The 27,544-nt window shown below is 38.6% G+C and overlaps 1 protein-coding gene and 1 long non-coding RNA gene across 8 annotated transcripts in view; one reads left to right on the forward strand and one right to left on the reverse strand.

Moving 5' to 3' along the window:
* The window catches only part of CLCA2 (chloride channel accessory 2), a 90,446-nt gene that overhangs the window by 33,549 nt on the left and 29,353 nt on the right, over positions 1 to 27,544 (reverse strand). For 2 of the 4 annotated variants that reach the window (XM_077120396.1, XM_077120397.1), the window contains exons 2-14: positions 23,315 to 23,404; positions 22,807 to 22,906; positions 22,450 to 22,563; positions 20,878 to 21,101; positions 19,889 to 20,026; positions 16,637 to 16,787; positions 14,097 to 14,205; positions 11,679 to 11,838; positions 9,294 to 9,521; positions 4,424 to 4,654; positions 3,206 to 3,383; positions 2,343 to 2,449; positions 529 to 753 (exon numbers count right to left, since the gene is read on the reverse strand). In XM_077120396.1, the coding sequence (XP_076976511.1) occupies positions 529 to 753; positions 2,343 to 2,449; positions 3,206 to 3,383; positions 4,424 to 4,654; positions 9,294 to 9,521; positions 11,679 to 11,838; positions 14,097 to 14,205; positions 16,637 to 16,787; positions 19,889 to 20,026; positions 20,878 to 21,063 (1,713 nt within the window). In that variant the 5' untranslated portion in view covers positions 21,064 to 21,101; positions 22,450 to 22,563; positions 22,807 to 22,906; positions 23,315 to 23,404. Of the gene's footprint in view, positions 1 to 528; positions 754 to 2,342; positions 2,450 to 3,205; positions 3,384 to 4,423; positions 4,655 to 9,293; positions 9,522 to 11,678; positions 11,839 to 14,096; positions 14,206 to 16,636; positions 16,788 to 19,888; positions 20,027 to 20,877; positions 21,345 to 22,449; positions 22,564 to 22,806; positions 22,907 to 23,314; positions 23,405 to 27,544 lie in introns of those variants that run through there. The other 2 variants (XM_077120398.1, XR_013159346.1) reach the window with 2 other exon arrangements.
* On the forward strand, positions 4,990 to 27,367 carry LOC143650081 (uncharacterized). Of its 4 annotated transcripts, none has more exons than XR_013159349.1 (5): positions 4,990 to 5,183; positions 17,964 to 18,162; positions 22,307 to 22,454; positions 26,219 to 26,919; positions 27,171 to 27,367. It is a non-coding gene; the product is annotated as an uncharacterized LOC143650081 (long non-coding RNA). The 4 variants fall into 4 exon arrangements; XR_013159348.1 differs by having other exon boundaries at positions 26,219 to 26,398; positions 26,679 to 27,367; XR_013159347.1 differs by having other exon boundaries at positions 26,219 to 27,367.

A 27,544-nucleotide genomic window follows, 5' to 3' on the forward strand; every position in this document is an offset into this window, starting at 1 on the left:
CTCCTTATTTCCATTTTGAAATCTTCACTTCCAATAAGCACTGTCCTTTCCCTAGCTTTCTTTTCTCCTATACGCTCTGGGAGTATCCTGTGCTTAGTCCTCTCATGGCATTTTTACGTAAAACACCTACAACCAGGCCCAGCACGTAGTAAGTGCTCAAAAACATATGTGTTGTATGTATTCATAATATAAATCCTTGGTAGATTTTTTCCTAAGCATATAGACAAGTATGTCTATATGGATTTTGTAAAGAAAGATGTAGACTAAAAAATTATTCATACTATATAACCACTAATTTCCACTGTCAAAGTGAGACGGCTTTGGTATCCACTGTTAAAAGTTTTTGTACATATCTTAATTGCTCCTCTTAAATGTTTAACATTCACAACATTCCCCTTATAAGTTAAAAAAAAAGTTTTGCTATATTAGAACAGAGTTCCTTTACACAATGCTTTTAATTGTATGATTCAATTAAAAGTCACATACTTGACTAAATGTTGTCATTAGGAACAAGGTCACAACATCTACCTTAGCAGTTCCTGGAATCCAAAGGCGAGCTGTCTGCAAAGCTAGATTGGTGATAAAATTATTTGTATAGTATTTTCTTCCATTAGGATCAAATAATACAATCTCAGGAGGCCCACTAGTCTGCCAGGTGATTAGAAAGATAGTATCATTGCCCGTGCTGCTATCCACAGTCACAGTATTTTTCAATTGATGGTGAGGTTTAACCATTTCTTTGGTACTTTCAAGCTGTTAAAAACAAAAGAATATATACGTGAAACTTTCTAGTATATGCATAATCGTTCCATTGCCTTTTTCACTTTTATGGTAAATAAAAATGAGTTAGCAAAAGTAAAAATAATTTAGCCCTTCACAGTAAGCATGTATGTGTGTACACACGTGTAACATGCATGGAGACCATATATGCGAATTGCTTTAATACATTATCTCACTTAGTCCTTATGAAAACTCTCTGCATTATAAGTACTATTGTTATCCATGTTTTACACATGAGAAGACAGGCTTCCAGAGATAATTTGTCCAATGTCCTACATTGAAGAGGTGGAATTGGGACAAACGCCAGGCAGCCTGACATCAGAGCCCTGCATTTAATCACTGTGCATGCACAATGGACACAAATCTGTAGATAACTTGGAAAAATTATGTTTATTAAATAAATGCACTAGTAACACATTTTAAAAACTGCTCAGAACTGGAAAAGCATACAAAATTATATTGGTGAACGAAAGCAAAGACACCATGCATTATTCATTCAAACCAACTTAAGTGTTTACGGACTGCTGACCACTGTGCCCCTTGCTGTGCTGGTCACTGGACTGTCAAAGAGGATCTAGACCTTGTCCCCATCCTTAATCTAATGGGACAAAGGACAGCAAACACTTGGGGGGGTGTAAAGTCATGTTTGGGAACATCAGATAGGCTAATTCGAACCAATATAAATAATACTTTCTGTTAAAAATTATTTTTTGCTTTTTACTTTTATGTGTATTCCACGTTATACTAAAGAAGAAATCATAGGGTAGAAAGATTACTGAGAATTAGCAGAAGAGCTCACTGTAGTTTAACCTATAGTATATATTGTATTTTCTTATTTCTAATGATGGATTGTGATTATTGCCTTTACTGTGTAAATATCATCTTAATGTTAAATATTTTAAATATCTTCTAACAATAATTTTCTGATGTCATCATTCACATCAAGCCATTAACTTGGCAGGTTTATTTACTACCTGCGAGGAAACTACAGATGAAATTTTGTTTAAAACATTATTCAATCACATTTAAATGTCTTAAGAATACTTAGGAAAATAAAGTTTGCCCTCTTTAAAAATGGCACAATTAGAGGAAGCTTCTGTGAATAAAATCAAGTAAACTGTGGCAGTTGAAATGATATTTAGAAATGTTAAGAATTTGTACAAAGGAGAAGCTTCAAAGAAGATCTAAAAGTGCAAATTTAAATGGATTCTGTTTGATATAAAGTTATTATGCAATAAAACTAAATACACAGTTTCTTATCTTTTTTCTGGACTTTACCCCACCGACCATCATTTTGAGCAAAGAGAAAGGAGCAGCCTCGACTTACAGACCTTGTCAAGCTGAAACAGCTGTTGCAGAGAATGGTTCCTAAGACCGAGAAGCAAAGATGTAAGGTATAAATGAAGCTATACTCTGGTGATGCCAAGAAAAAGCCTTCCACACTTTTACTGTTGCATAGTCAAATGAGATTAATGAAACAACACAATTCATCTATTGCCCTTACTTACCTTACCCCCGCTAGCCCCCATACGTTTTGTAATTATAACACAGGAAATTCTGACCTGGACACGCTGCTGAAAAATGTCTCCAGTTCCAGAGGAAATTCTACAGAAAGCATCAATCATGCTATTGGAATTGGGTTTATCTGGAACAAAGAACTTTAAGCCTCCTGAAATACATGATTGGGATGTTCAATATAATAAAATGATTAAATAAAACAAAATTTTAAAGTTCCTTTTCCCATAACCTTTCTTTGTGTTAAAGTGCTGGTTCTGGAGAAGTAGGGGACGTTTCTGACTTGCTTTGCATATCATCCTATAAAGCCACATGGTTAGCACCTTGAGGGGAGTGGTTTGGGTTTTATCTGTGCTATTCATGGCTCTCATACCAGGACCTAGAATATGGCCCAATATATGATAAGAATTCAAATATTTGTTGAATAGTCCTATAGCTAAGGTAATTGCTAGACACTCTAAATAAATTGCTCCCAATTAAAACATTGTTTTCAGAAATGATTCAATAAAACCTAACTTTGTTTTCAAATCAGCATACTCATTTCTATTGCCCATAAAGAATATAAGATAAAATCATTCCGTGCCTCATATAGCTGAAAAATAGATATGAATCTTATCATGTAAGTTGGTGCACTTCATCTCAGACATATTTTTTAGCTCTGTGATTTTACCTGCTTAGGCTGGTTTAGCAAAGAAATGAAAATAATATTTCATTCCATGTATGTAATTGGCACCTTCTAGGGGAAAAGTACAAAAATGGAGCAGTTTGGGATGATCTTTGTTTTGTTTTGAAAGAAAACTGTTTCTCTTTTCAATTAAACCATGCACTCTCTTCCTGAAATCTGAGTTTGTGTTTTGAATATTCAATCTAAAGGAATATTTTTAAAGAAGACTTTTAGAAATTTATTTACCTGTAAGATGTGATAATTCCTCCAGGTCTGCAACCACAGATGACCCCAGGGCAATGGAATGAATGGTTGAACCACTGCTGAGCACAGTGAGGAAACAATTGTCGATATGCTCATCATTTCCAGCGGTCACTAATATCATCATAGTGCCATATGCTTTTCCATTCAGATTTTCAACCACCTGGCCATACAGTATCAGTCATTTGGAAGGAAATGTACTTAAACTTGACTGTGGTCCTCCATATCTCCCTGTACTCTAGCCAAGCCCACTCAATCCTTGCCTTATCCCATCACAGCACATGTCACTCCATATGACATTGCTGATTTTCCTGGTGGGCAGGGACCCTTCCCGTTATAATCACAATGATATGGCCATGATTTAGAATAGTGTCCACGTAGAATATTATTACATATTATTTTGTGAGGTCCTTCCCTGTGAGGTCCAGTGAGTGACCAATTAGAACTAATAAAGTGGCAGAAGGGCTAGAGCAGCGGATCTCAACCTTGGCTATACACTGGAATGACATGGGAGTTTTAAGAAATTTTAACAACCAGGCCACATCCCAGATCAATTAAATCAGAGTCTCTGGGGATTAAGACCCAGCTACCAGTGTTTTTCACTCCTCAGATGATTTCAATTTTACCGCCAAGGTTGAGAAGCAATTTTCGGCAACCACAGCTGAAAAGTGGGTTGCTTGTTCCCAGATGCTTGATGCATGGCCGTCATCCAAATGTTGACTCCAGCCTGGTCCTGATGTAGATGAACTCTATAAATCCTGTATCATACTTTGAGGCTTAATTGAGGCTGATTTCCCTGAGATCTATTATGGGAGCATAGGCAGGAGCCATGCTCATTTGACTGGGAAACCAGAGATTAAAAATGGCCACAGCTGGTACAGTCTCAAACTAGATAAGGACAGTATATAAAGCACACAAATGATGCTGAAGTCCTCCTGCTTTGGCCATTGTGTTAATTATTTACTCATTCCTTCGACAAACATTAACTAAGCAACCATTACATGTTGGGTGCTCTGCAAGGCACACGGAATACAATGGTGAAAAAGTTATGGTTTCTGCCCTTAAAAGAATTTGTCATTACTCTCACATAGTTGAGAACACTATATCCACACTGTGACAGATTACCCCTAATCTGAGCAGCCCTAAACAGAAGAAAAGAAAGGAAAGCAATGGTGGGTTGGGGTTTGGGATGCTCTACTGTACCTCAAATCCCTTCTTAAGCCCTGAACAGATGCTAGTTTCTGCTTCAGCTGACACAGTGGTAGGCAGATATGAAACCAGAAGCTTTCGGTCATCATCACTGTTAATTTGGTGTAGCTGGGCTCTGATCTCTCCTTTGCTGTTAAAACTGGCAATGCCCACAAAAGTATGAATTTCAACAATCTGCATCAAGTAAAATTCTGCTGCTTGTTGCAGTCGAAGCAGCCTGTCAACCTAAGTCCCAAAAAGGAAAAAAGAAAGGTCACTGCATTTGGTTGGAAAAGTATGACTAAGTAACTCAATTAGCAAATATCTCTACTAATTTTTTAGGGATATTGGATCATAATTTTTTAAGAGTTGTGTGCTGGTTTGAATCTGTTGTGGACCCCAGAAAAGCCATGTCCTTTAATCCTCATTCAATATTGCTGAGTAGGAGCTTTTTGATTGTTTCCATGGAGATGTGACTCACCCAGTGGTGGGTGGTAGCTTTTGATTAGATGGTTTCCATGGAGATGTATTTCCACACATTCAAGGTGGGGTTGCTTACTAGAACCCTTTAAGAGGGAACCATTTGGGAAAAAGCTTGAGAGCTGCTAGACTCAGCAGAGCCCACACAGCCAGAGACCTTTGGAGGAGGAGAAAGGAAATGCCCCTGGGGGAACTTCATGGACAAGAAGCCAGGAGAGAGAACTAGCAGATGTCACCCATGTGACCCTCCCAGCTGAGAGAGAAAGTGAACTTCAACGACCTTTCTTGAGTTAAGGTAACCTGTTGTTGTGCCTTAATTTGGACATTTTTATAGCCTTAGAACTGTAAACTTGCAATTTAATAAATTCCCCTTTTTCAAAGCTGTTCCAGTTCTAGTATATTGTATTCTGGGAGCTTGCAAACTAGAACAAGTTGTAAAAAGTGATATAATGCCAGAATATTGCATACATTATGAATAGGATTGTGTGCCCCCTCCCCCCCAAAAAAAAACAACAAAAAAATAAGACATATTCAAATTATAATCCTGGTCCTGTACCTGTAAACTTATTTGGAAATAGGGTCTTTGAAGACGTCATTAGTTAAAATGAGGCCAAACTGGATTAGAGTTGGCCCTAATCCAGTATGACTGGTGTCCTTATGAGAAGGGGAGAATTGCACACAGACACAGGAGAGAATGCCATGTGATAATTGAGGCAGAGATTGAAGCCCAAGGCTTGCCAGCAAAACAACAGAGGATGGGAAGAGGCAAAGAAGGATTCTCACCTACAGATTTCAGACTACTGTTCTCCAGAATAGTGAGACAACAAATGCCTGTTTTTTAAGCCATCCAGTTCACAGCACTTGGTTAAGGCAGCCCCAGGAGACTAAGACAGTTCAACTAATTACAGTTCAAATCTGGGTGCTTTTTTTGAGGAAGGTGATGGGAGGGTTGGAATGCTATCCCCAATAAGCTCTTCATAATGTACTTCTATGCAAGAATATATAATCCCATGAATTCTCTCCAACCCCAAAATGAAAAATCCATGGAGCCAATAATGACTAGGTTCATAGCTGCTTCTTTTAAAATTAAATCTGTTTAAGAGGACACTTGCAAAGATTTTATGGTAGAAAGGAGTTGAGGTCAGAGGATCTGGTATCTATCTTGACACTGCATAAGCTGCAAACCTCATTTGCAAAATGGGGACAATAATATCTTTCTTACTTGTGAGGACCAACTGAGATACATATATGAAAGTACAGTTAAACCAAGTCCCAAGCCTATATAAAGGAGTATTAGTAATCGGAATTAGGCAGGTTTTACTGTTTAATGTATGAGGGTCACTTGTTCTGAAGGCTGTGGGAGAAGAGAAGAGAGTGACTAGGTGAGTTTCAAAGACCTGTTCAGGGATGACTGTGATCGCTGTCTTCAACCCAGACACCTCGCTTAAGTTCTAGGTCCTGCATTTCACACTGGTTAGGAAACACCACCAATCCAATGCTCTACAGGCACTTCAAACTCTACACACTTTGAATTCATTGCTTCCTTTCCTAAATATTGTTACTTTTACCATGTTGGTAAAGTTGATAAAACAAGAACTTTGAATCCTGCCTTCAACTTTTGCTACTTGTGTGGTATGAGAAAAATTATTTATAATTTTTAGGTTTAGTTTTTTCATCTGCAAAATGAATGCATAGGAAACACTCAGTAAAAAGTAGCTATTACCATCATCATCATCATCACTCACCATTCCCAATCATGACATCTTTTCCCAACTCTTTAAGCCAGAAACCTTGGATGCTCTTCTACTTCTCCTTTCTTACAAGCACCCTTATCCTTGAATAGGCCCTATAAATTCAACATCTTAAGTTTTTCACAAATCCATACCATCTCTCCATCCTATCTGCCTCTTGCTCAGACCCACGTGTGTTGTATCTGTACCAATCAATCTAGTTCCACCAAAGAAGTCCCTCTAATTTTGCTTCTCAACCACTACACAGTCTTTCCTTCCTTCAACTGCCATACCTCTTTTCTTTCCTCACCTCACCCAACCTAACAAGCACCTACTTGTCCTTCAAGATTCAGTTCAAACTTAATCCTCTCAATGGAATCTTACTTAACCATTTTCCTCTACAACACTAGCTGTTGCCTCTTCAATGCTCCCATAGCAATTCATACCTCTGTGGACTCTTTGCCACACTGTATTGTATTTCTTCACATGTGTGTCATATCTCCCTAACTAAGCTGTGAGACTTTCAAAGCAGTGACCCTGTTCTACTCTTCTATGGATGTCCCAGGCCAGCACAGTATAGACACCTCATCAATGAATGAATGACCATGATGGTTCAATGGCCGCATTGGCAGGGAATGGAAGGGGAAAGGTGCTCTGCCATGACTTTAAAGCTTTGAGCATATTTCTCTTCCATTTATTCTAGGTCTTCTTTCAAATACAACATCTTTCCCTTTCACTCCATCCATTCTTCCTCCACAGTCAGATAGACAATAGAAATCACCCCCAGACCATGTTGAGAAGATCATTTCCCTGTCAATGGTAGGTAGGCAAGATGACAAAATTATTCAGATGCAGATTGCATTAGTAGAGTTCCTAATATTTCAGATACAAGCCAAAAAAAGGCAAATCTGCCAGGGCTACTGATCCAGAGAGTACAAAAGGATATCTTCTCCCCTTGGACAAGTATTATATTAAAATAACAGTAACTTTTATTATTTATTATGCACCCCAAACTTCATATTCATTACCTTATTTATTCCTCTTCAACAACCCTATGAAGTAGACCCTGGTGTTTTAGTAAATGTTTAATAACCGACTCTGGGCAAAAAAAAAAGCCTGATTTGTAGTGATTGCCAATGTTCATGATGAAAATACTTCCACCATGCTAATTTCAAGTGGCCAGTGCTACATCACTGAATGCTGAATTAGTAAGAGATATGCTGTAGCTCACCATTATGTAACATTTCTACCATATAAATACAAAAGACGCAAATAGCCTCCAGAACATAGGAGTTGGCAAATATTTTTTATGAGGAACTAGATAGTAAATATTTTAGGCTTAGTGGGCTGTTTGATCTTTATTGCAATTACCGGACCTCGTATTGTAGAACTAACATGACCATAGATAATATGTAATCAAAAGAGAGGAGCAGGGGATGCAAGGGTAGTTTAGTGGTAGAATTCTTGCCTGCCATGCAGGAGACCTGGGTTCAATTCCTGGCCGACGCACTTCCCCAAAAAACAAACAAACAAGCATAACAAACAAATTTAAAACAAACAAAAATTCAACAAATGGTGCTGCAATAACATGATACTCACATGGAAAAATAATGAAATGCGGCCCCTGCCATACAGCATAAAAAAAAAATAGAGTGGCTGTCTTCTAAATAGAACTTTATTTAAGGATACTGAAATTTGAATTTAATATCTTTCATGTATCATGAAATATTGTTCTCTTGATTTTCTTCTTAATCATTTAAAATGTAATACATTCTTAGTTGGTGGAATATATAAAAACAGTAGTAGGCCAGATTTGGCCCATGGGCAATGGTCCTGACCTTGGGCATTGATAATTGTAAAAAAATGGTAGAAAAATAACTAGACTTTTGAGTATTTATTATATTTGTTTTAATATATTTTATTTAACTTTAAGTTTACATAGTATAATTTTTAATAATGGTTGTATGTATCAACTGGCTAGCAAATTTCCTGAAAATCTAACAGTCAACTCCTGTGAGTCAATATGAGCTGATTCTATCACACTGCTGGAAGTAGGTATTATTACCCCTACTTTACATTGAGAAAACTGAGCTTCAGAGAGGTTGAATATCTTGGTCTTGATTACACAGATAGAAAGTGAGGGAGCCAGGATTCAACTCATTATCTGCTTGTTTCAGAGACTAAACCTTTAGCCACTATCTGAGAGTTCTGGAGCTTGAGAGAGTGGTTTTCCCATGCGGTTACTAGATTGGCAGATGACTGAGATAAGTCTTCTGTATACAGTCTTCTGTATACAATGACATATGGAAAAGGTATACATAATGGGCATGTATGTTTGCTATAAACTCACAGTGTATTGCCTCTGCCAGGGATGTTTACCAGTGAGTAGAACGAGGCCTTCTGTTACATGTCAGAGTTCTGGAAAAGGGCTTGATTCAGAAAAGACTGCGATCAGTAGTAAGAAATAAGTGTTAGGAATTATTAAGTTCATTTATCTTCATTATCTCAATTTCTACGGCACATTCTGTATTTGTCCCTCTCATCCCCAAGAAAATAAGGTAGCCCTGACTATTCCAAACCTTTTGCCTCTCCCTATCCTGGAAACATAAAAAATTTAAAACTGGTAGAGAAAAGAATGACAAATGGCTTACAACCACTTTGGTTCAAATCGTTACCTCTGCCATCTTGTTGGACACGTCCAGCACCAAACAGACCACTTTGTCGCCAACCTGTACAAGGGAGAATGTGGGAGGAGGTGGCAGCTCAGTCCCGTACATGGGAGAGCTGTGGTTAAAGTCAGTGGAGTCTGTGATTACATCCCATGCACTTCTGAGGCTGCACATTTGGTTCTGTAGGTTTGGAGCTTCTTGGTTGTGGGTACTTGCATTGCAGAATTCAACCACCTGGAAAAATAGCAAGCCCTATCAGAGTATAGAGGCATTCCTCCCACACTAGACATGCTTCCTCATTCTTAAGTAACTAAAGGCAGAAGGCTAGGGAAACTAAACATAGGAAATCAGAAATACTGCAATACTTCAAGAATTACCTTACCACACTTTGCTTGAAACGTTAACACCATTGTGGTATTGAGATAATAGAGAAATCAAGACTGGCTGCACTTGGTTAACAGAAAACATACTATATACATACGTGTGCTTGTTTGCTTGATTTAAAAAACAAAATAATCTCCCACTTTCCTCAGCATGATGTTGTGTTAAAAAAAACACCCTATTCAAGAGATTTTTATCTTGACTACCCTATTCCCTGGAATCATATTCAATGGTATCCATAAAACTTTTTTATTGATCAGTAAACACAGATTAATCTAGGAACCAATATTGATACCTGCAAGAACAGGATAAGGGAAAAACAATTTAAATCTACTTCCTGGTCTCTCCTCCCACCAATCTGGAAATATAATTAATTTACTGGTAGTAAACCTTTGTCAGCATTCCTCTTAAATATATGGTTTGCATTACAATGAGATGTGTCACCATGCATTTCTAGTGGTTATGTTCCTATGAGGAGTAGCTACTTTCTGCTAACAAAACCTTACAGACTCTCTAGTTCCATCTCTAACTTCATAGAAGAGGAAACAAGCTTGAAAGGTTAATATCATGCATTTCTTGGTAGAGTGGGGAGGCTAGAGCAGAACCTTGGATTTTTGGTGCTCTTTTCTCTACCTTTCATGACTATGTAAGGTAAACGTTTCTAACTGGATATTATTAAGGGGTATGTCTTTCAAAGGATCATAAAGATAGTACATAGGCAAAAAAATGTGGATCAAATATATGGCATTAGGTTGGCTTCAGATATTAAAGCTATAAATTAAAAACATAATGGATGAGACAAGAAATATGAATGACCTTAAAGCTACAGAGTGACTAAAACTAGACTGATGATAAAAAGTTACCTAAAAAGAGAATGCATTAAATATTGTATGATTTTTCTTATGTGAAATACCTAGAATATGCAAATTCACAGAGGCAGAAAGTGGATTATAGGTTACCGGCAGTGAGTGGGGAGAAGGAAATGGGGAGCTAATGCTTAATGAATCCAGATTTTCTGTTTGGGGTGAAAAAGTTTTGTTAATGAATGGTGGTGATGGTAGCACAACATGAATGTAATGGGAAATTGTATGTTGTGTAAATACCACTGTAATAAAAATTTTAAAAAAAGGGAGAATGTGTCAATCCAAAGAACACTAGCCAACAATGGAAACAAAAAGAAAGCTTCACAGAAGCACATGCTTGGAGTGACCACACAAGGCCAATGAGTAGGAGGTAATCCACAGATGTGAGTTGTCAGGGTTTGTGAAGATGGATAGAAATATCAGGTCATGAAGATATGCCACTAAGCCTCTGAATCACCCAACTTCCCCCTTTCTGATTCCATGGTCTCTGAGCATAATTCTCTTGTGGGAATTTGGCTTTTCCATGCTGCTTTCATCTGAGAGAAAACGAACTGTCCAGAGGATGCAAGTATTGGATCCCATGACAGACTGAGTTTGCTTTTTTAAAACAACAACAAAAAAGTCTTATGGGTTCATAAACTAGTCTCTTGTCAGTTAGTCTGGAATACTGACAAGGTTGGGTTTCCAAAACTGCAAAGATGACACTGATCTTTCTTTTTAAATTCTAGATTTTGCAAAACAAGGGAAAGGGAATTAGGAAATGCAGTTATAATGTAGAGTATCTATCTCAAATAAGAGAAATAAAATAATTTGTTATAGCACTTTCATTAGCCCAATATCCTTTCCTACAGAAGGTTATAGGAACACCACCAAATAAGCAGTTAATTCTCCAATTTCCTTTGTTAAATCACCTTCCCTGGAAAGCAAATAATCATGTTTCTAATGGAATTCATATTTTGGTGACTATCTTGGGAGACTCCATTTTTTCATCTGTAATATAAGAACTAGATGAACTCTAAGGTCTTCCAAGCTCCAAAATGTAGCGAATCTTACTTGTCTTAATTGTTTAAATACTTAAAACATATCAATCTATCTTGAGAAGTAGATGGAATCTTGTAGGAGTTTATCAACCGAAGGCCATACTTACAGAAGGTAAACTTTGCATGAACATTATTGATGAAGTTGTATTTTGAGTACTATCATATAGAAACATGCATCCTTCTTTGAAAAGCTTACTAATAACACAGTTTTCTTGGGGGCAAGGGCCTTTTTCACACACGAAAATGCCTGTGATGTCAGATGAACACCTAAAATAGAAAAAGAAATTGAGTCTATTTTAGAAATATTTACGTTTCTTCTTCACTAGCTTATATAATAATTTGTTTCAAGGATACAAAAATCTAGATATACATAAAACATCTTTAACTGCTCCATTAAGAAAATTCAGTAACTTTCAGTAAGTAAGTTCCCATGGAGCATTAAGAAAATGAACATGTATTGAGGATGTTTTATACAAAGATTCCTTCCTAAAGATGCAATCTCAAACACTGTTAGTGGGATGGAAAGCAGTGCCACTCTAAGGATGGGAATCTGTCAATAACTACCAAAACTACAGTTGAGGGGCTCCTTTAATGCAGTAATTCTTGGAAGCTAGTCAATAGATATATAGATCTGCCTACACAGATAAGAAAGGACATATGTATAAAGTTTTGACCTGCAGTATTATTGGTAATTACAAAAGATTGGAAACAACCCATATGTCCAGCAATAGTGAACAGATTAAATAAATTATGGTATATCCACACAATTCTGCTATTATGCAATTATTTTTTAAAAAGAGAATGAGGAAGAATATATACTCATATATATTTGAATTTGCCTGAAGAAAAACTGAAAAGCTAAACAAGAAGCTAATAAAAATGGTTACCTAGTTGGGATGAGAGGAAACAGGATAAAAGCTGTGGTGGAAGTGAAACATCTAAGAGTGTAACTTTTTATGTTGTTTTTACACTTGAACCATGTAAATATTTATAATTTTTTAAAATGCAATAAGACAAACAAAAAACAACTGAAAAGGGAAAGGATCTCTTTCTTATCAACTTGAGTTTTAAATGCAATTGTAAACTTAATTTAAGAGCCAAATAAACAATGAATTTTTTTTTTTTTTTTACTTGTGAGGTTGATATGTAAGGACTGATTCCATGTTACAGATAATGAAACAGGCTCAAAGAGGAGAAGTGACATGCTCAAGGTCACACCAAAGGAAAGGCTGAAGAAATGGAGCCCTGATAGAACAAGCCCCTAGTAAGGTGGCCAGAGGTTTATTTTTCAATGTATAGATCAACATTGGTTCTTATGATGAGCCAGCTCTGGCCTAGGCACCGGGGCTCTCCAGCTAAAAGGGAATATTTCTGGCCTTAATCAGTTTGCCTTTTAGGTGGGAGATCTATCCCAGTGCAATGTAAGTCTTTAATGGGGGAACCAAGGGGCCTGTGGGAGCCCAGAGGAGGGACACATCTCATCGAGAATTAGGAGAGAAGCAGTAAAGGTTGAGGTTTACAGGATGAGTTGGATTTAGCCAGGGTAGAAGGGAGAGAAAGAGCATTCGTAATAGTAGAAAACACACTTGGTCCAGACTTGAGAAAAGACAGAGAATATTTATGGACTTGCAGGTGTTTTCTCGTCGTTGGAGGGTCCCCTCTATGGGTATGCTGGAGAGTAAGATGTGGAGAGGAGGCCAGGGAGTTGGATGGGATCAGATACGGGGTTACCATCTATACCTAAGGAGCCCCCTCATCTGGGTGAGACAGTCTCAAGCTTTGCTGGCACTGAGGGGCCTAGAAAGTCGTTCTTCCAGGGGGTCCTGTGCTTTCTTAAGGGAGACTAAAGACAGCCAAGTTTACTCCAAAGAGACAGGATCCTAATGATGGACTTTCCAAGCATTTGTGTCTCAAGGGTAGGTCCCCCTAGTGCCTGAGGGTTTCCATTTACTGCTCAACCACTTCTTTGGGGGAACAATGGGGAACACGATAGAAAGTGACTCAGGTGGGAGCTAATTTAGATAGAGGTCTCTCTGAGGAGGTCACATTGGGTCAAGCCTTTTGCAGATGGGGAATAACAAAGAACTAATGCAAAGGCCTGGCACGTTCAAGAAATAAAGGGAAGGTTAGTGTAACTGGAGGGGAGTAGTGAGGGGGAGAGAGGCCGGGGAGAGGTCAGAGAGGCCAACAGGAGCAGAGCAAGTCAGGCCTTGTAGGCCAGGTAAGGTCTTTGCATGTATGTCATTATAAGCTTGGTAGGAGGCTTTGCAGGGTTATAATCAGGGAAGCAAAGATGATGTGGTTGCGTTTTTTTTTTTTTTTTTTAACGGAAAAAAAAATTAACACAACATTTAGAAATCATACCATTCTACATACGCAATCAGTAATTCTTAACATCATCACATAGATGCATGATCATCGTTTCTTAGTACATTTGCATCGGTTTAGAGGAACTAGCAACACAACAGAAAAAGATTTTAAACATGAGAGAAGTATTAATTTTAAACATGAGAAAAGGTACTAACCTTGTTACTTTAATCTGATTTTGCCCATCAATGTAGAAAGGTTTCTCGTTGTTATATTCATCAAATACACCCCAACGGAGATGGGCCCATTCGTGGACAAACACTCTGCCTGTGGGAAAAGAAGCTTTTGTTTTTGAGTTTCTAAAATCTTCTGTGAGGGATCTTGATAACACATGATGATGTGATATCACTTGACTGTATGTTCATTCCAAAGAACTGAAGTACAATTTTCTCTCCCACTCTTCCTTCCTCCACCCCTTTCCCATCTCCTTCTACTCAACTCTTTACCATTGTGAAAGAGGCAACGTGAAAATATCATCTAGTAAATGCAAACCAGTGGTTCACTTATTGCACAACTATTTGAAGGTAAGGAGGAGTCCCACATCCTCTCACTTCCCCAGCAAGTCTGCTTAAGGGGTTCCTTTTTAGCTTCATACAGGCCTATATATTCAGGGTTGGGGAAAACATGGGGAAAAGCACATCTGAGCAAACCAATAAAGCTTTCCTCTTCTTCAGTCTATATTGTCCAAGCAGGTATGTTTTTATCCTGTGTATAATCCTCCTATTTAGAGCAACGTTTAAAACCCTGGACCAGGGAGGGAGAAAGGAGCAAAAAAGATCATGGGCCTTTCATTCCAGCCTCTATGGTCCTTTCATAGAGGTCCTTTTTATTTTATCCCTGATTCACCAAGTTTGTGCACCTCTCCAACTCTTAGTTATGGGAATCGTCAACCACAGTATTGAATACTCCCTAACTTTATCTCTTCCTGTCTAAATCATGCGTTTCCTTCCAAGTTCAAATCGAAACTTACCTCTCCCCCACAAAACTTTCCAGACTAAGTCCCTCCCAAAGTACTCTTTTCTTTTTATAGAATTCTTTTAAGCTCTGGGAACCCAGGCAGTGTTTGATGAGTCGACTCGGTCTGTGGCATATTGTGCAATTTTTTGATCCTTGAGCCAAGAGAAGGGAGGGAACAGCTCAAGTTCAAAGTGTCAAGGAAAAGTTTATGCCTACCCATGGAATTTGGAAGTAATAATGAAGTCAAGTGTTTGTACAGAAATTATCAGCAGACGGGTTGCCAAGGAAGAAAAAGCTTTCCAGAGTTTTATAATGCATCTTCTAAAGCGCGTATCATACAGTGTGTCACTCCACTTATTGCTAGCTATATGGAGGATAACAAAATCTACATAGACTTAAATGGGAATAGAAATGAAAATATCACTTGGAAGGCATTACTGTATGTTAAAACAAAAACAAAAAAATTAAGAATGGGGTAGTGAGCCTCTGACATGCTGATCTTAGATTCTCCCTCTGCTGTCATTCACTAAACATCAGTCTCTTCTGTGGAACACAGTGGCAGTGGCTTTCTCTCCCAAACTCTAGCATCGATACCCAGCCCTATGTTGGGCCCTTCCATTTGGATGGTCCGCTGTTCCTCACAATCAACCTGCCTGGAAACCAGAGTTGTGGGTTTCCCTTTTAAACTGATCCCTTCTATTTCTGACAATAACAAGACCCAAACCACGATGTATTCCTTAACACTGCCCCCATGCAGCCCTTGCCTTGCACCGCGTAGCAGTTCAGACCCTCGTTTCTCTTTTTGTCCTTCTGGAATATCTCTCACCACAAGATGTTTTTAGGATTAAATAAGATGACATTTGAAAAACAGACAGACAGCACCTCGTGTGTTGGAAATTCTCCTTGTCCTTCACATTCTCACTGACTCCACTGTTCTCTTAATGATTCTCCTGAGAGCCAGTTCCCTCCTCACTGATCTGAGAGAGTCAGATTATCCACATAGCCGAGTAATCGTAAAACATTGCTCTGATGGTGTCACTGCTGTGCTTATAATCCTTCGGAAGTGACTTGCCAATTTGGACATCTGAAGCTCTCCAACACCCAGCCCCTACGTGCCTTCAGCATTTTCTCTCACCACTTCATTACACACAGTCTCTCTGTACCAGTCAACGGGGTCTACTGCTCCCCATTTTCCAAATATGCTTTGGATTCTTCTGTTGCCACAGTTTTCTTCACACTCTTCCCTCGATTCCCTTCCTTCTTTCCATTTGTCAAAATAATATTCAGCCCTGAAGACCCTTTGTGGGGCCTTTCTAGCCACCCTCAGCTCAAAATGGCCTCTCCTTTCACTGAATTCACATGGCACTCACTGTCCGGCTCTTTCTTTGTTTTCTTTTTGTGTGTGTGTGTGTGCTCTATGGTGGGGGTCACATTTCATTCTTTTTCCATGTGACTATCCCATTATTGCAGCACCATTTGTTGATTTTTTGGGGTGGGGAAGTACACAGGAATTGAACCCGGATCTCCTGCATGGCGGATGAGAATTCTACCATTGAACTACCCTTGCACCCCCTTATCTGGCTCTTTTGTTCCTTATTTTTTCCATGGGCAGGTTGCCCATCTCCCCACCCAAATGGCAAAGCCCTGGTAGGTTTTAGGCTCTGTTGATCCCTTTTAGTACCAAGCACAGACTATCGCAAATAAGATGGTCAATGGTTATTTCTTGATTGGTTGCACTCACCTCGGGATCCATAGCCAGCTGTTAAGTGATCATTTAGTAGGAAGTTAGGTGTGAAATGAATGTATTTTCCCTCTTTTCCACACCCTCTATACTGTAGGGTGTATGGATCATCTCCATGTGCCCCATACCAGTCAGCCACTATGACATTTGCCTAAATTAAAAGAAATGCCTTGTAATACTTTCTGTTTCAACTGGAGCACTGGTGATATGGCTATACACATTTGTTAAAACACTTTGAACTGTATCCTTAACATTTAATAATGCTTCTATTGAAAATCAGATTTTAAAAAAAGTAATGCCTTGTAAATAGAGTTTACAATGTACTCACAGCTAAATATCAACAACTTTCTTTGGCACTTTCAAAAACATCTATATTTTAAAAGCATAGCAAATTTCCACAGAGCTTCATTGTTTCTCTTTTTTGAGATTAAATTTTTTCAAAAATTAATGCTGTAAAATTGTGACATTATAAAATGCTATAAACTACAATAAAAATATTTGAAGAAATTTTGAGAACATTTATGCATAATTTAGAACTGTGCTTTAAAAAGTTATGACCTTTTGGAGACAATTTTCTGTGTTTACTTTTAAGTAAAAGTAAAAAATTTTCTGTGCCTACTTTTAAGCCTTGTCTTTCTGAATCCATAAGAAATCAGATAAACAAAATAATCATTCTAATGAAATTATATTTCATCTCGCACTCTGACCATTTAAGTTAATATTGCTAAAAAGACAATATTTTAAATTAAGTCCCAAGCTAAAGTAAATAGATATTCAAATAACCATCAAGCATTATTATTTTGTGTATAACACAATTTTATGTAAAACATTCTTTCATTCATTTTGTTTGTTTGTTTGTTTTATTATTTATTATTTTATTTTTTTTGCATAGGCAGGCACCGGAAATCAAACCTGGGTCTCCAGCATGGCAGGCAAGAATTCTACCACTGAGCCACTGTCACATCACCCTGTTTGTTTGCTTATTTTTAATTAATTAATTAATTAATTTGTTGTATTCATTTTAAGAGGCAATATAGCATGTTGGTTCAGAACCTGCCCCTAGAAGTTATGTATGTCATTAAATTAAAGAAAAATAAAAAAGGAAGAGAAGGCTGATTATGGAAAGCTAGATAGAATACGATCCCAAATATACATAAAATTATCAGTGTATGTGTGTATTTTTGTGGGTGTGTGGGTGTGTGCCACTGAGAAGTAAAAAAAGACCAGATTTTCATTTTTATTTTCCATATTTCTACAATAGTTTGAATTTTTGTGATGAATGTGAATTAATTTTATAATAACAATGAGTATATTTATTTTTATAAAGATAAAGATTCAAGTCACAGACTTTGCAAGGCAACGCCTACAAATAAGGCTACAGATGTCATACCCTTGGATAATCCTCACTTGGACAACACTTACTCCCATGTCTATAAACTCGTCCTGAAGCAAAAAGGAAAAATGACTCTTCATAAAATGGAATACTCAGAGGCTGTTTGGGATTACATTCCACTACAGAGTCTGAGGTATTACAGCTCTTGTCTATTTTTTTAACTTTCTTCCACCCTCTCCCCACCAACCCCCATTTCTGCCTACGTTAGGCTGTAAATTCACAAGAACAGGAACCAACTTGTCTCTCCTTCGATCTTCTGCAGTGCCAACAATGGCCCATAATGATCATTCACTGTTTGCTTAACTGACATCATGAAGGTTAAAGGAATTGGTATCCAACAGACATGAATAGAAGCCATTGACTTCTTTTGCCCTTTCTGTTCAGTCATATCTCACCTTTTTCAAGTTATTTATTTCTCTCCCTTCCATTAAAAGATCAGGAGCACTACCTCTGCCAACCCAGTTTTGGTGTTGGTTGTCTCTAGCAACTTTTTGTTCTATGTAAGCCTAAATTAACTAATGAAATCTTTGTAGATACTTAGAGAAAACACAGATGAATGCAAAAGTATGAGTTTTAGTCTAAAAAAAGACAAGGATTCAAATCATGGCCTTGTAATCTACTACCTGTTTGACTTGGGACAAAGTTCTTACGTTATTTGAACCTCAGTTTCTTAATATGTGATTAATAGCATCTAACTTTTAGGGTGCATGAGAATTAAATGAGATAATCTATGTAAAATTCCTGGCATATAGTTGATACTTAAGAAACACAAGCCATCCTTCCAGTTTATCCCAGTTCCCTTACCTACCCTATTCCCACCCCAAGACATTGTTAAATGCTTTTAATTGGTCATATATTAGATACTTTTAGAAGCCTCTTTAATTTCTTCAGGGCACTGGGGTGCCTATCTAGACTGCCATATCATTTAATTTCCGAGAGAAACACGACATATAAAACAATCACTAGGAATTTGGTACCAAATGATACAAATAAGGAAAGGGGAAGCTCTATTATAGGTCTCGGCCACTCTGAGCTGGCAGGAACATCTGAAACTCACTCCATTGCTGAAGCCCTGAGCTGAGCTCTACCCAATACCTCTGCTGCTGACTCCTGGGAGCTGTGAGAGGCTTTTTGTTCACAGTAACTGATGACAGTCACTTGTCAAATTTATTTAACATTATTTATGCAGTGCATACCAGCACATGCCAGACATTAGTATGGATACTTAAACATGATCTGTAGTGTACCATAGTCCCTTGGGATTAAGTTCTTTTTGCTTGGAAAAGAAAAGGTAGCCACCCACCTTCCCTAATCCCGCATTCCCCTGACACACACACCTATTTCTTGCTCCCCTCTTCTCTCTTCACCTCTCTAAAACAGTGCCCTGGATTTGGACTAAAGTGAGATACTCACACTCTGGTATGAGAGGATGGTCATATTTTTATATGTGTGGGTTGTTTATGTTTCTGTAGTAACATGTTTTCTTTCGTAACAGAATAGTAAATAAAAAATAATCATAATTGGAATTGTTTCCCTTTACAGCTTGTATGCAATAGGCTAAAATCAATTTTTGGTCTTCAACCAAAAATTTCAGAAAGGATCATGTAAGTTACAAAATAAAGAGCTCCTTTGGGAGGCTACTTGAGCAATGGCATTTTATTTATTTTTTACTTCATAATTTGCACTCATTTACTTTATTTCTACATATTTGGTTGACAACAATCTGCCAAGTAATATTATTTGCACATTAACATCAATAATTCATATTTGCTTAAGTTCTTACTTTTAAAGAGATAACATGGTATATTTCAGTTTTTCCCCAGTTAAGCTCATTTGATTGAATCCTGAATTCTTCTTACCTTTTCATATGATTCTTGTTTCACCTTGCTGTAATTATTAGCTTTCCATGTGTCAGGTATTAAAATCTTTATATTTCTGAAAAACACTCTTCTTTTGGTAGCATTAAATAGATAAAAAGAAGCTTCAGTTATCATTTCCTATAATCAAACAAGTGAAAAGTTCATCAGTTCTAAGTCCTTTATGTTTTTGTTTTCTGATTATACTTGAGTAAGTAGTAACAAAAATATTGAAAATATTTTGAAGGAGGCCATTTCTTTAAGAGAATGCATTAGATTTTTGGAAATTAAGAAGCAAAATAAATAAACTTGAAACGTTTATCTGGAAGAATTTTTAGGACGTGAATTGGGTGTCTGGGCTTGCCGACATAATTCCCCCAATTTTATGAAAGGCTTTTAAGCCTTTACCAAACAAATCCTTTTCATGTCACACCTGTGGGCATGTTCAAGCACACCTTATGTCAATACCGATTTCACTAAAGCAACTCCAGGAGAAGGCTCCCAAGTAATGGCACTGTGATCCTCCCTTAACACTTTAAAGCTAAAATAGTCAATTTTATGGAATGTTCAGATGGAGAGAAATAATTTTGTTCTCCCTTTCTGTCTGGGAAATCTCACCCTGAGGGGGAATTCCAACAACATGATTTTAATAAGCACTATCATGCTTATTCAATAGTCAAGCATCTGGTCTTTGTTGCCACAGTGGGTTGCTATTATTCTAAGTTGCTACACCACAAACAGTCATGTAGGAAAACCAGATAGCTAAACTTAGTAGTAACTAACAAACAGAGAAGAGGGCTAGATCAACTTTCAGTCAGCTGAGACTACACAATATTAGGTCAACAAATTGGCTGGGCCAAAACCAAAACGTTGGGTGCTATCCTTAAGAACTGCAGCTCTCTCTATTGGTCAACTAGTTAGCTGTTTTAAAATAAGGCTCCGGGTCTCTTGTAATGGGATAATGGTATTAATATCATATTGTCTCCACTCACCTTAATGTTCAGGATGAGCTTCTGCTCCTCAGACACCTGGGAACTGATTGCAACGAGTAATCCATCATACCCATTGTCTTGAAGCTGTACACCCGCTCCCAGGAGTAGAAGTTCTGAATTCAGGGCAATCAGAAGAGTTACAGACTTCAGGCAGCACACAGGACCTGCACTGTCCCTGTGGCTCATGTTGTAGAGAAGGCTTGGCTTTACTCACGCTGACCCTGCTGGGTACATTGTATGAGGCTGTCAAAGGGGAAGCAGATGGTTTCTTCCTGAATGTAAAAGGTTTAGAGCTTATGATGAAGGAGGTGCCTTCTTTGCAAAATCCAGGGTGGATCTATTTGGGACCTGCCTCTACAAGTCCTTTTTCTCTAGGCAATATCATACTTGCCTGTTCTGTGGCTGAGCTTCCTCCTAAATTATGGTTGAGCAAGAAATCTTACTCATTTTATATCTTCTCAGTAGAAGAAGAGGGAAACTAAGACAAAAGAAGCTCCAAAATGGGACGCCTGACTGGTTGGGCTAGAAATCAGAGTATCTGGATTGTTCAATCTGCTTTCAGTAGAAACACAGAAATCCACGATGATTTTCCTCTCCTCATTCTCAGCAACCCTCTCCATCAGTCAGCATAACTACTTCCCACTGCACTCAAGTCATTGTTTGTTTTAAGATTTCCTTTACCTATTTATTTTGAAGATTTGGAACTCCATCCTGCAGTCCTGTCCCTAGGGCCCTTGGGGAAAGTAGTCTGGGCAAGCTGTCAGCCCATGACAGGAGGGAAGGTGTCAGATATCCCCTAGGGAAGGCCAGGTGCCAGGAAGCTGGATACCTGTCGGACAAACAGGACCTTCCCTCTGGACTCGCTGTTTCTTTTCTTGGACCAGGGAGAAGAACGGGTTTCTCTTTTAGTAACTCTCTCCATTATTTCATTTCCCCAGTACCCATCACAGGATCTGGTGTATAATATCAGATTAATAATCCCTGATATTTATGTAATGCTTTAGAGTTTACAAATTAACCACTTGAAATGTCAATTCCCTGATTTAGGTATAACTTTTCAAATGAAGAAAACGAGTCTCAGAAAGACTATGAAAATTAGCCAATGGGAGAGGAATTTAACATTGAGTGATGACTTTTATTATGCTTATTTTATGGGTGACAAAACTAAGGCTTGGAAAAATCTAAGTAAGTTGTTCAAGGCTGTTCAAATACTGGCATAGTGCTAGAATGATATCACATGTCTGACTCAATGATATCACATGTCTGACTCCCTCCAAATCCCAGTTTTTCCCTGTATCATGTTACCTTTTGCTTATTGAATTATCCTAGGAACCCTCTATCCCTCCTATCTTTGGGTATGAGAACTCCATACAGAGTGAAAGCTATTGTGAAACTATGTCTAAAATAAAGGGAAAATGTCTATCCACAGGTCAACAGTCCACAGCAAGCAAAATGAGACTCATGGCCATCTCCTCACTCTTCCCTGCCATGGACCCCATTCCTCAATTTTGCTGGGAAGCAAAGAGTAGTAGGCAGGCTGGGATCTGCCCTGAAACTAAAAAAAGATTTTACCAAGAGTAAGTCTTTGTTTTTGCTTTACTGGTCATCTTTAGGGCCACCGAGATGTCAGTCTTCCTCCCCAAAAGGTTGCAGTCTTTTGAACCGGGGTTTTACCCCATCATTGCCCTGGCCAAATAATAACAGAAAGGGAGAATATTTATCCAACACATACCAGTGCAGACATTTTGCTTATTTAAAGTAATCGCCAGACGTTTTATGAGGTAGGCATTATAACCATCTCCATTTTACGGATGAGGAAACTGGGGCATAATGGTTCAGCAAGATGGGGAAAATAATATCTACTTTATACACAGGGTGACTGAGAAAATTAAATTATTGGTTAATATATTAAAGCATTTAAAACAATACCTAGTATATGGGGGGGAGGTGTGCGTCCAAGGGTAGTCAGTGGTAGAATGCTCGCCTGCCATGTGGGAGACCCGGGTTTGATTCCCAGTCCATGCACTTCCTGAAAAAACAGACAAATAAGCAAAGAAAGAAAGCAAGCTCAAACAAACAAAAATTCAACAAAAATGATGCTGCAATAATGGGATTCTCACTTGGAAAAAGAATGAAATGTGACCCCACCATACAGCATGCAAACAAAGCAAAACAAAACAAAAACAATACCTAGCATATAGTAAGGCATGTATAAATGTTAGCTATCATTGTCATTACTGCTGTCAGTTGACTTTTAATGCTCTCCTTCCCGCCCGTCCTTCCTTCCATGCAAATTTATTGAATATTAACTCAGTGCACTATGGTGAGCATCAGGGATAGCAATGATGGTTTCAATTCCTGCCCTGCCAGGAACTTGCAGCGTAACAGGAAAGAGAGAAGTACTTGTCAGCATAACGGGGAAGAGAGAGGTACATACCTGATGTTATAGAAGCATAAGACTCGGTTCCTAAATCAGACTCTGGAGGGGCCATATAGGGAAGATTTTCCAAAGGAAGTGACATTTAAGCTGAGACAAAAGGGATGAACAGGAGTTAACAAAGAGAAAAGGGTGAGGATGGCTCTAGAAGAGGGTTAATGGCAAAAGCCTAGAAGTAAAAGATCCTGTTGGGAAAATTCAAGAAAAGAGAAGTCAAGTGTAAGAGCTACAACGTTGAGGTATTTTGAGGGGAGTTTTTCTCTTGCTGCTTCCTCCCTTGAAATTTCTTTCTCTTCTTCTTGCCTGCTTTTCCTTCACGTTCCAGCTCTGTCCTACAAGCTTGCCCTGACCTCTCTGCTTAAATCAAATACTCCTGTGCCATGCTTTCATAGCACTGGATATTGCCTGAAGCATGATCATGGTTACAATATGACATTTATTTGTGCCATTGTCTATCTGCTTCCTCTGAAGACTATTTGAGAGAAAGGACTTAGGTCTCTCTTTATTCACTACATGCCCTAACTCAGTTAACTCTCAATAAGCATTTGTTGAATGAATGAATGACTCGAGTTAGGAGAAGCAAATAAAAGCCAGATCACAAAGGAGACCTGGATTATAGTGTGGAAATGCTTTTACCCTTTGTTCCGTAGCAGATACATTTATTGTTTGGGGAAGTGTTTTAGTTTTCCTAGGCTGCTCAAGTAAATACCATAAATAATTTGGCCTAAACAATGGGAATTTATTTGGTTATGGTTTTGAGGCCAGGAAAATGTCCAATTCATCGCATCATCAATATGATACTTTCTCCTCGAAGACTGTGGCATTCTGAAGCTGACTGCCAGTGATCCTTGGTTCTTCCGTCATATGGCAAGACACATGGCAGTGTCTCCTGATCTCTTCCAGATTCTATTTCAGCTTCTTGCTTCATGGCTTTCTCCCTGGAATTCATTCTCTTATGAAGGATTGTCTGAATTTCATTTTCTTATACAAGACACCAGTAACAGGATTAAGACCCATCCTGGTTGAGGTGAGTCACACCTTAACTGAAGTAGCCTCAACAAAAATTTCTTTTTAATGGGTTCACACTTCAGGCATGGATGAAATTCAGAACATGTTTTTCTGGTTAGTTTCAAACCTCCATAGGCAGTTTCTTCTTGCTTCCTGTGGACCAACAGTCCTTGGATATTGGTGCTCCCCTTGGGTGTGTAGGAGAATGGCATTCACTGGTCACCAACTTGCTTACCTACAGCTCAGGGGACAGCCTAGCTATCATATCTTCTGGATCTGATTCCGAACAGTGGGGTTTTTTTTCACTTCGTAGACTATGTCTATAGGAATGAAAGGCCAAAGGTGGGGCAACCCCAAAGGCTCTGCCTGTAGCTATGATTCATTAAGTAGCACAATTTACCTTATTTACAACATTCCTTGTCAGTTTATTTTCTTATGCAATCTCTTGTATTTTTAAGAAAAAAAATCATTCTCATTAGTAAAGTAATAAACTCAAAAATTTAACTTTTGTACGAGAAGCTTCTTGACAAGAATCAGAACAGAGTTCCTTCTCCTTGCCACCAAGTACAGTTGTGTAAGTTGTTCATTGGCTGAGGGGGAATTGAGGACCAACATCCAGTTCTCTCTCCACTTGTTGCTATCAGTGATTGTAACAGCTCCCTTAGGATGTACGAATGGAGAATATTGACTAGAGTGTACATGCTGTTTTTTTGTTTGTTCTGTTTTTCTTAAATGCAGTTTTACTGAGATATGTTCACATGCTATGCAAACTGTGCTCTTTTATAAAGAACAGCCAAAAGTAAACCACTCTGCCCAATCTTGCATGGGCTAAAACCTGAACAAGCACACTCAGGCCTTGCTTTCCCTGGGCTGGGAGTCCAGGTCTGAAAGTCATTCCTGTCTGTCTGCTTTTCTGGCCCCTTGGTTCTAGAATTCAATCTCTAGGCATGGACACTTTACTGCCCTCCACTTTCATTATCTGTCCCTTGTGAGATTTCCAGGAGCTGACTCATTCTACGACAGTGTCTCAGATATCACATTCACTCCCCCAAATCTTTTCCCATCACCTCTGTCTTGATGTACGCTTTTTTAGAACCTTTCTCTTATCAGAAACCAGGCCCAGCTCCATCTTTCAGGCTAGACCAGTGAAGATCTCTTCATACTACCTTCCCCTCTGACCAAACTGACTGTACACTTGGAGCCATGTACCCCAGAAAAAATAAAAAAACATGTTCTTAAACTTAACCCATTCCTGTGGGTGTGGACACATTGCAAATAAGATCTCTTTAAGATGTTACTTTAGTGAAGGTGCGGCCCAAATGAATCAGGTTAGGCTTTAATATGGATTACTGGAGTCCTTCAAACTAGAGTGAAAGTCAAGCAGAGAAAAAAGTCAGAGGGAGGAGCTAGAAACTGAAAGCCAACAGAACCCGGAAGAGAAAGGAGAAGCCAGGAGTGGCCACTGTGTGTATTGTCACGTAATGGAAAAACCAACAACCAAGGATCACCGGCAGCCAGCCCCAGAATGCCACAATCGTCTGGGAGAAGGCATCAGCGTGATGATGCCTTGTTCGCGGATTTCTCTTAGCCTAAAAACTGTGAGATAATAAATTCCCATTTGCTACACCAACCCATTGCATGGTATTTAATTTGGCAGCCAGGAAACTAAAACATTGGTCTTATAGAAAATAAAGATAAAATTCATTCCTGGGAAAAGTGTCTGCTTCTGATACAGTGTGACTTTGTTCAACAGAAATAACTATGTATTCATTCATTACATAAAAAAATTCCATATGGAAATGTCTATAGATTTTATGGTATCTGAGGAACGAGGTATTACCTGAAGTGAAGAAAAACAGGAATACAATTTTAAGTGCTTATTTCAATGTTTTATAGACGCTAGGAATCTGCACTGACTTTATCTGCTTTGAAGAAAATAAGAGCTATTCAGTTTCAGTAACTGAAGAACTTGAAGCACGTCTTTGTTCGTTGCTAAATCTGCAGTCCAACCTAACCCCAGAAGACCTCTCTGTGTTTTCTCTTCATGGAGTCTGCTGATACAGACCTACAGTCAAAGTAAATAAAATGTCCTATTGGTGACAGAGAGTTCAGAGAGCTGACATCTTGAGGCATCAAATTAAGTTTTGGATTATTTCCTTTCCACCTTTTGTTTCAACTCTCCAGCAATTCCAGTTAGAAGAGGGAAATACAGTTCGCTGAGTGGTTAGAGTACAAAGTTTATGGGACACTACAGTTTATGCAATATTTATGAAATAAATCAAAATGGGTATGAAGCAAATCATAAAGATGAAGAATTTTGGTACATTTCATGCCTCCCTTATCCTATTTTCTTCAGATTTATACACAATCTCAAAGGGGCAAAGTGGATGGTCTAGAGAGGGTCCGGGAAGCCATTTGTGTCTCTTGAGTCAGCACCATGGCATACAACATCCCCAAGCATGGAGCTCAAGGACAAAAGGTGGACTGCTTCATAAATTAAACACAGCATTGAACCATCAGAATAAACCAAGTGGCTTTCAGAGATGGTGAAAAGATTCCAGCATTGGATAAACTGGGACTGTCTTCCATTGTAGGAGGTATGGACCTTCCCCTGGGTAAAGACTGTGGGCCCCAGACATTATTAAAAACAATTCCTTCTATTTGTATGTATTGGATAAAAAATATTCAGTGGTTTGGTCCAACACTCATAACCACCCAGCGAGCTGAGGTTGAAAGGGGTTTATTATAAAGTGGGGGTGGGGGTGGGGGTGGGGGAGACATTTTCTTCTAGAGCCTGAAGAAAATGCCCTCCTGTGTTGTGATGTGTTTCTCCTTTTATACTCTGAAGCTCGCCGTCCCTGATTGGTCCTGAATTCTGCATTTGGTGACTTATCTGATTGCCATTGGCTGGTGGTCCTGCTTCATTCTTCCTTGTGCCTGTTCTGACCTGTTTGCTCATTACTGGTGGAGTTTGTGCTATAAGTCATTACTTGGAGTGGTGTTCACCTTGGAGAACGTTTCACAAGGGGAGTCACACATTGTGGCGAGGGGAAGGGAGTCACAAGTTGCAGCAAGGGGGTGGGGGAGAGGGTCACAAGTTTTGGCCCTTGTGACCTATCAGTATGGTGTTTTGTAATGTTCAAAGTACTACTATATGCATTAACCCATGAGTCACAGGAACTTGAGAATTCTCTTTCTGCAGAAATTATTTTAAAGAACAGT

The sequence above is a fragment of the Tamandua tetradactyla genome, chromosome 11, assembly GCF_023851605.1.
Source record: "Tamandua tetradactyla isolate mTamTet1 chromosome 11, mTamTet1.pri, whole genome shotgun sequence".
In the NCBI taxonomy this organism is placed as follows: Eukaryota; Metazoa; Chordata; class Mammalia; order Pilosa; family Myrmecophagidae; genus Tamandua; species Tamandua tetradactyla.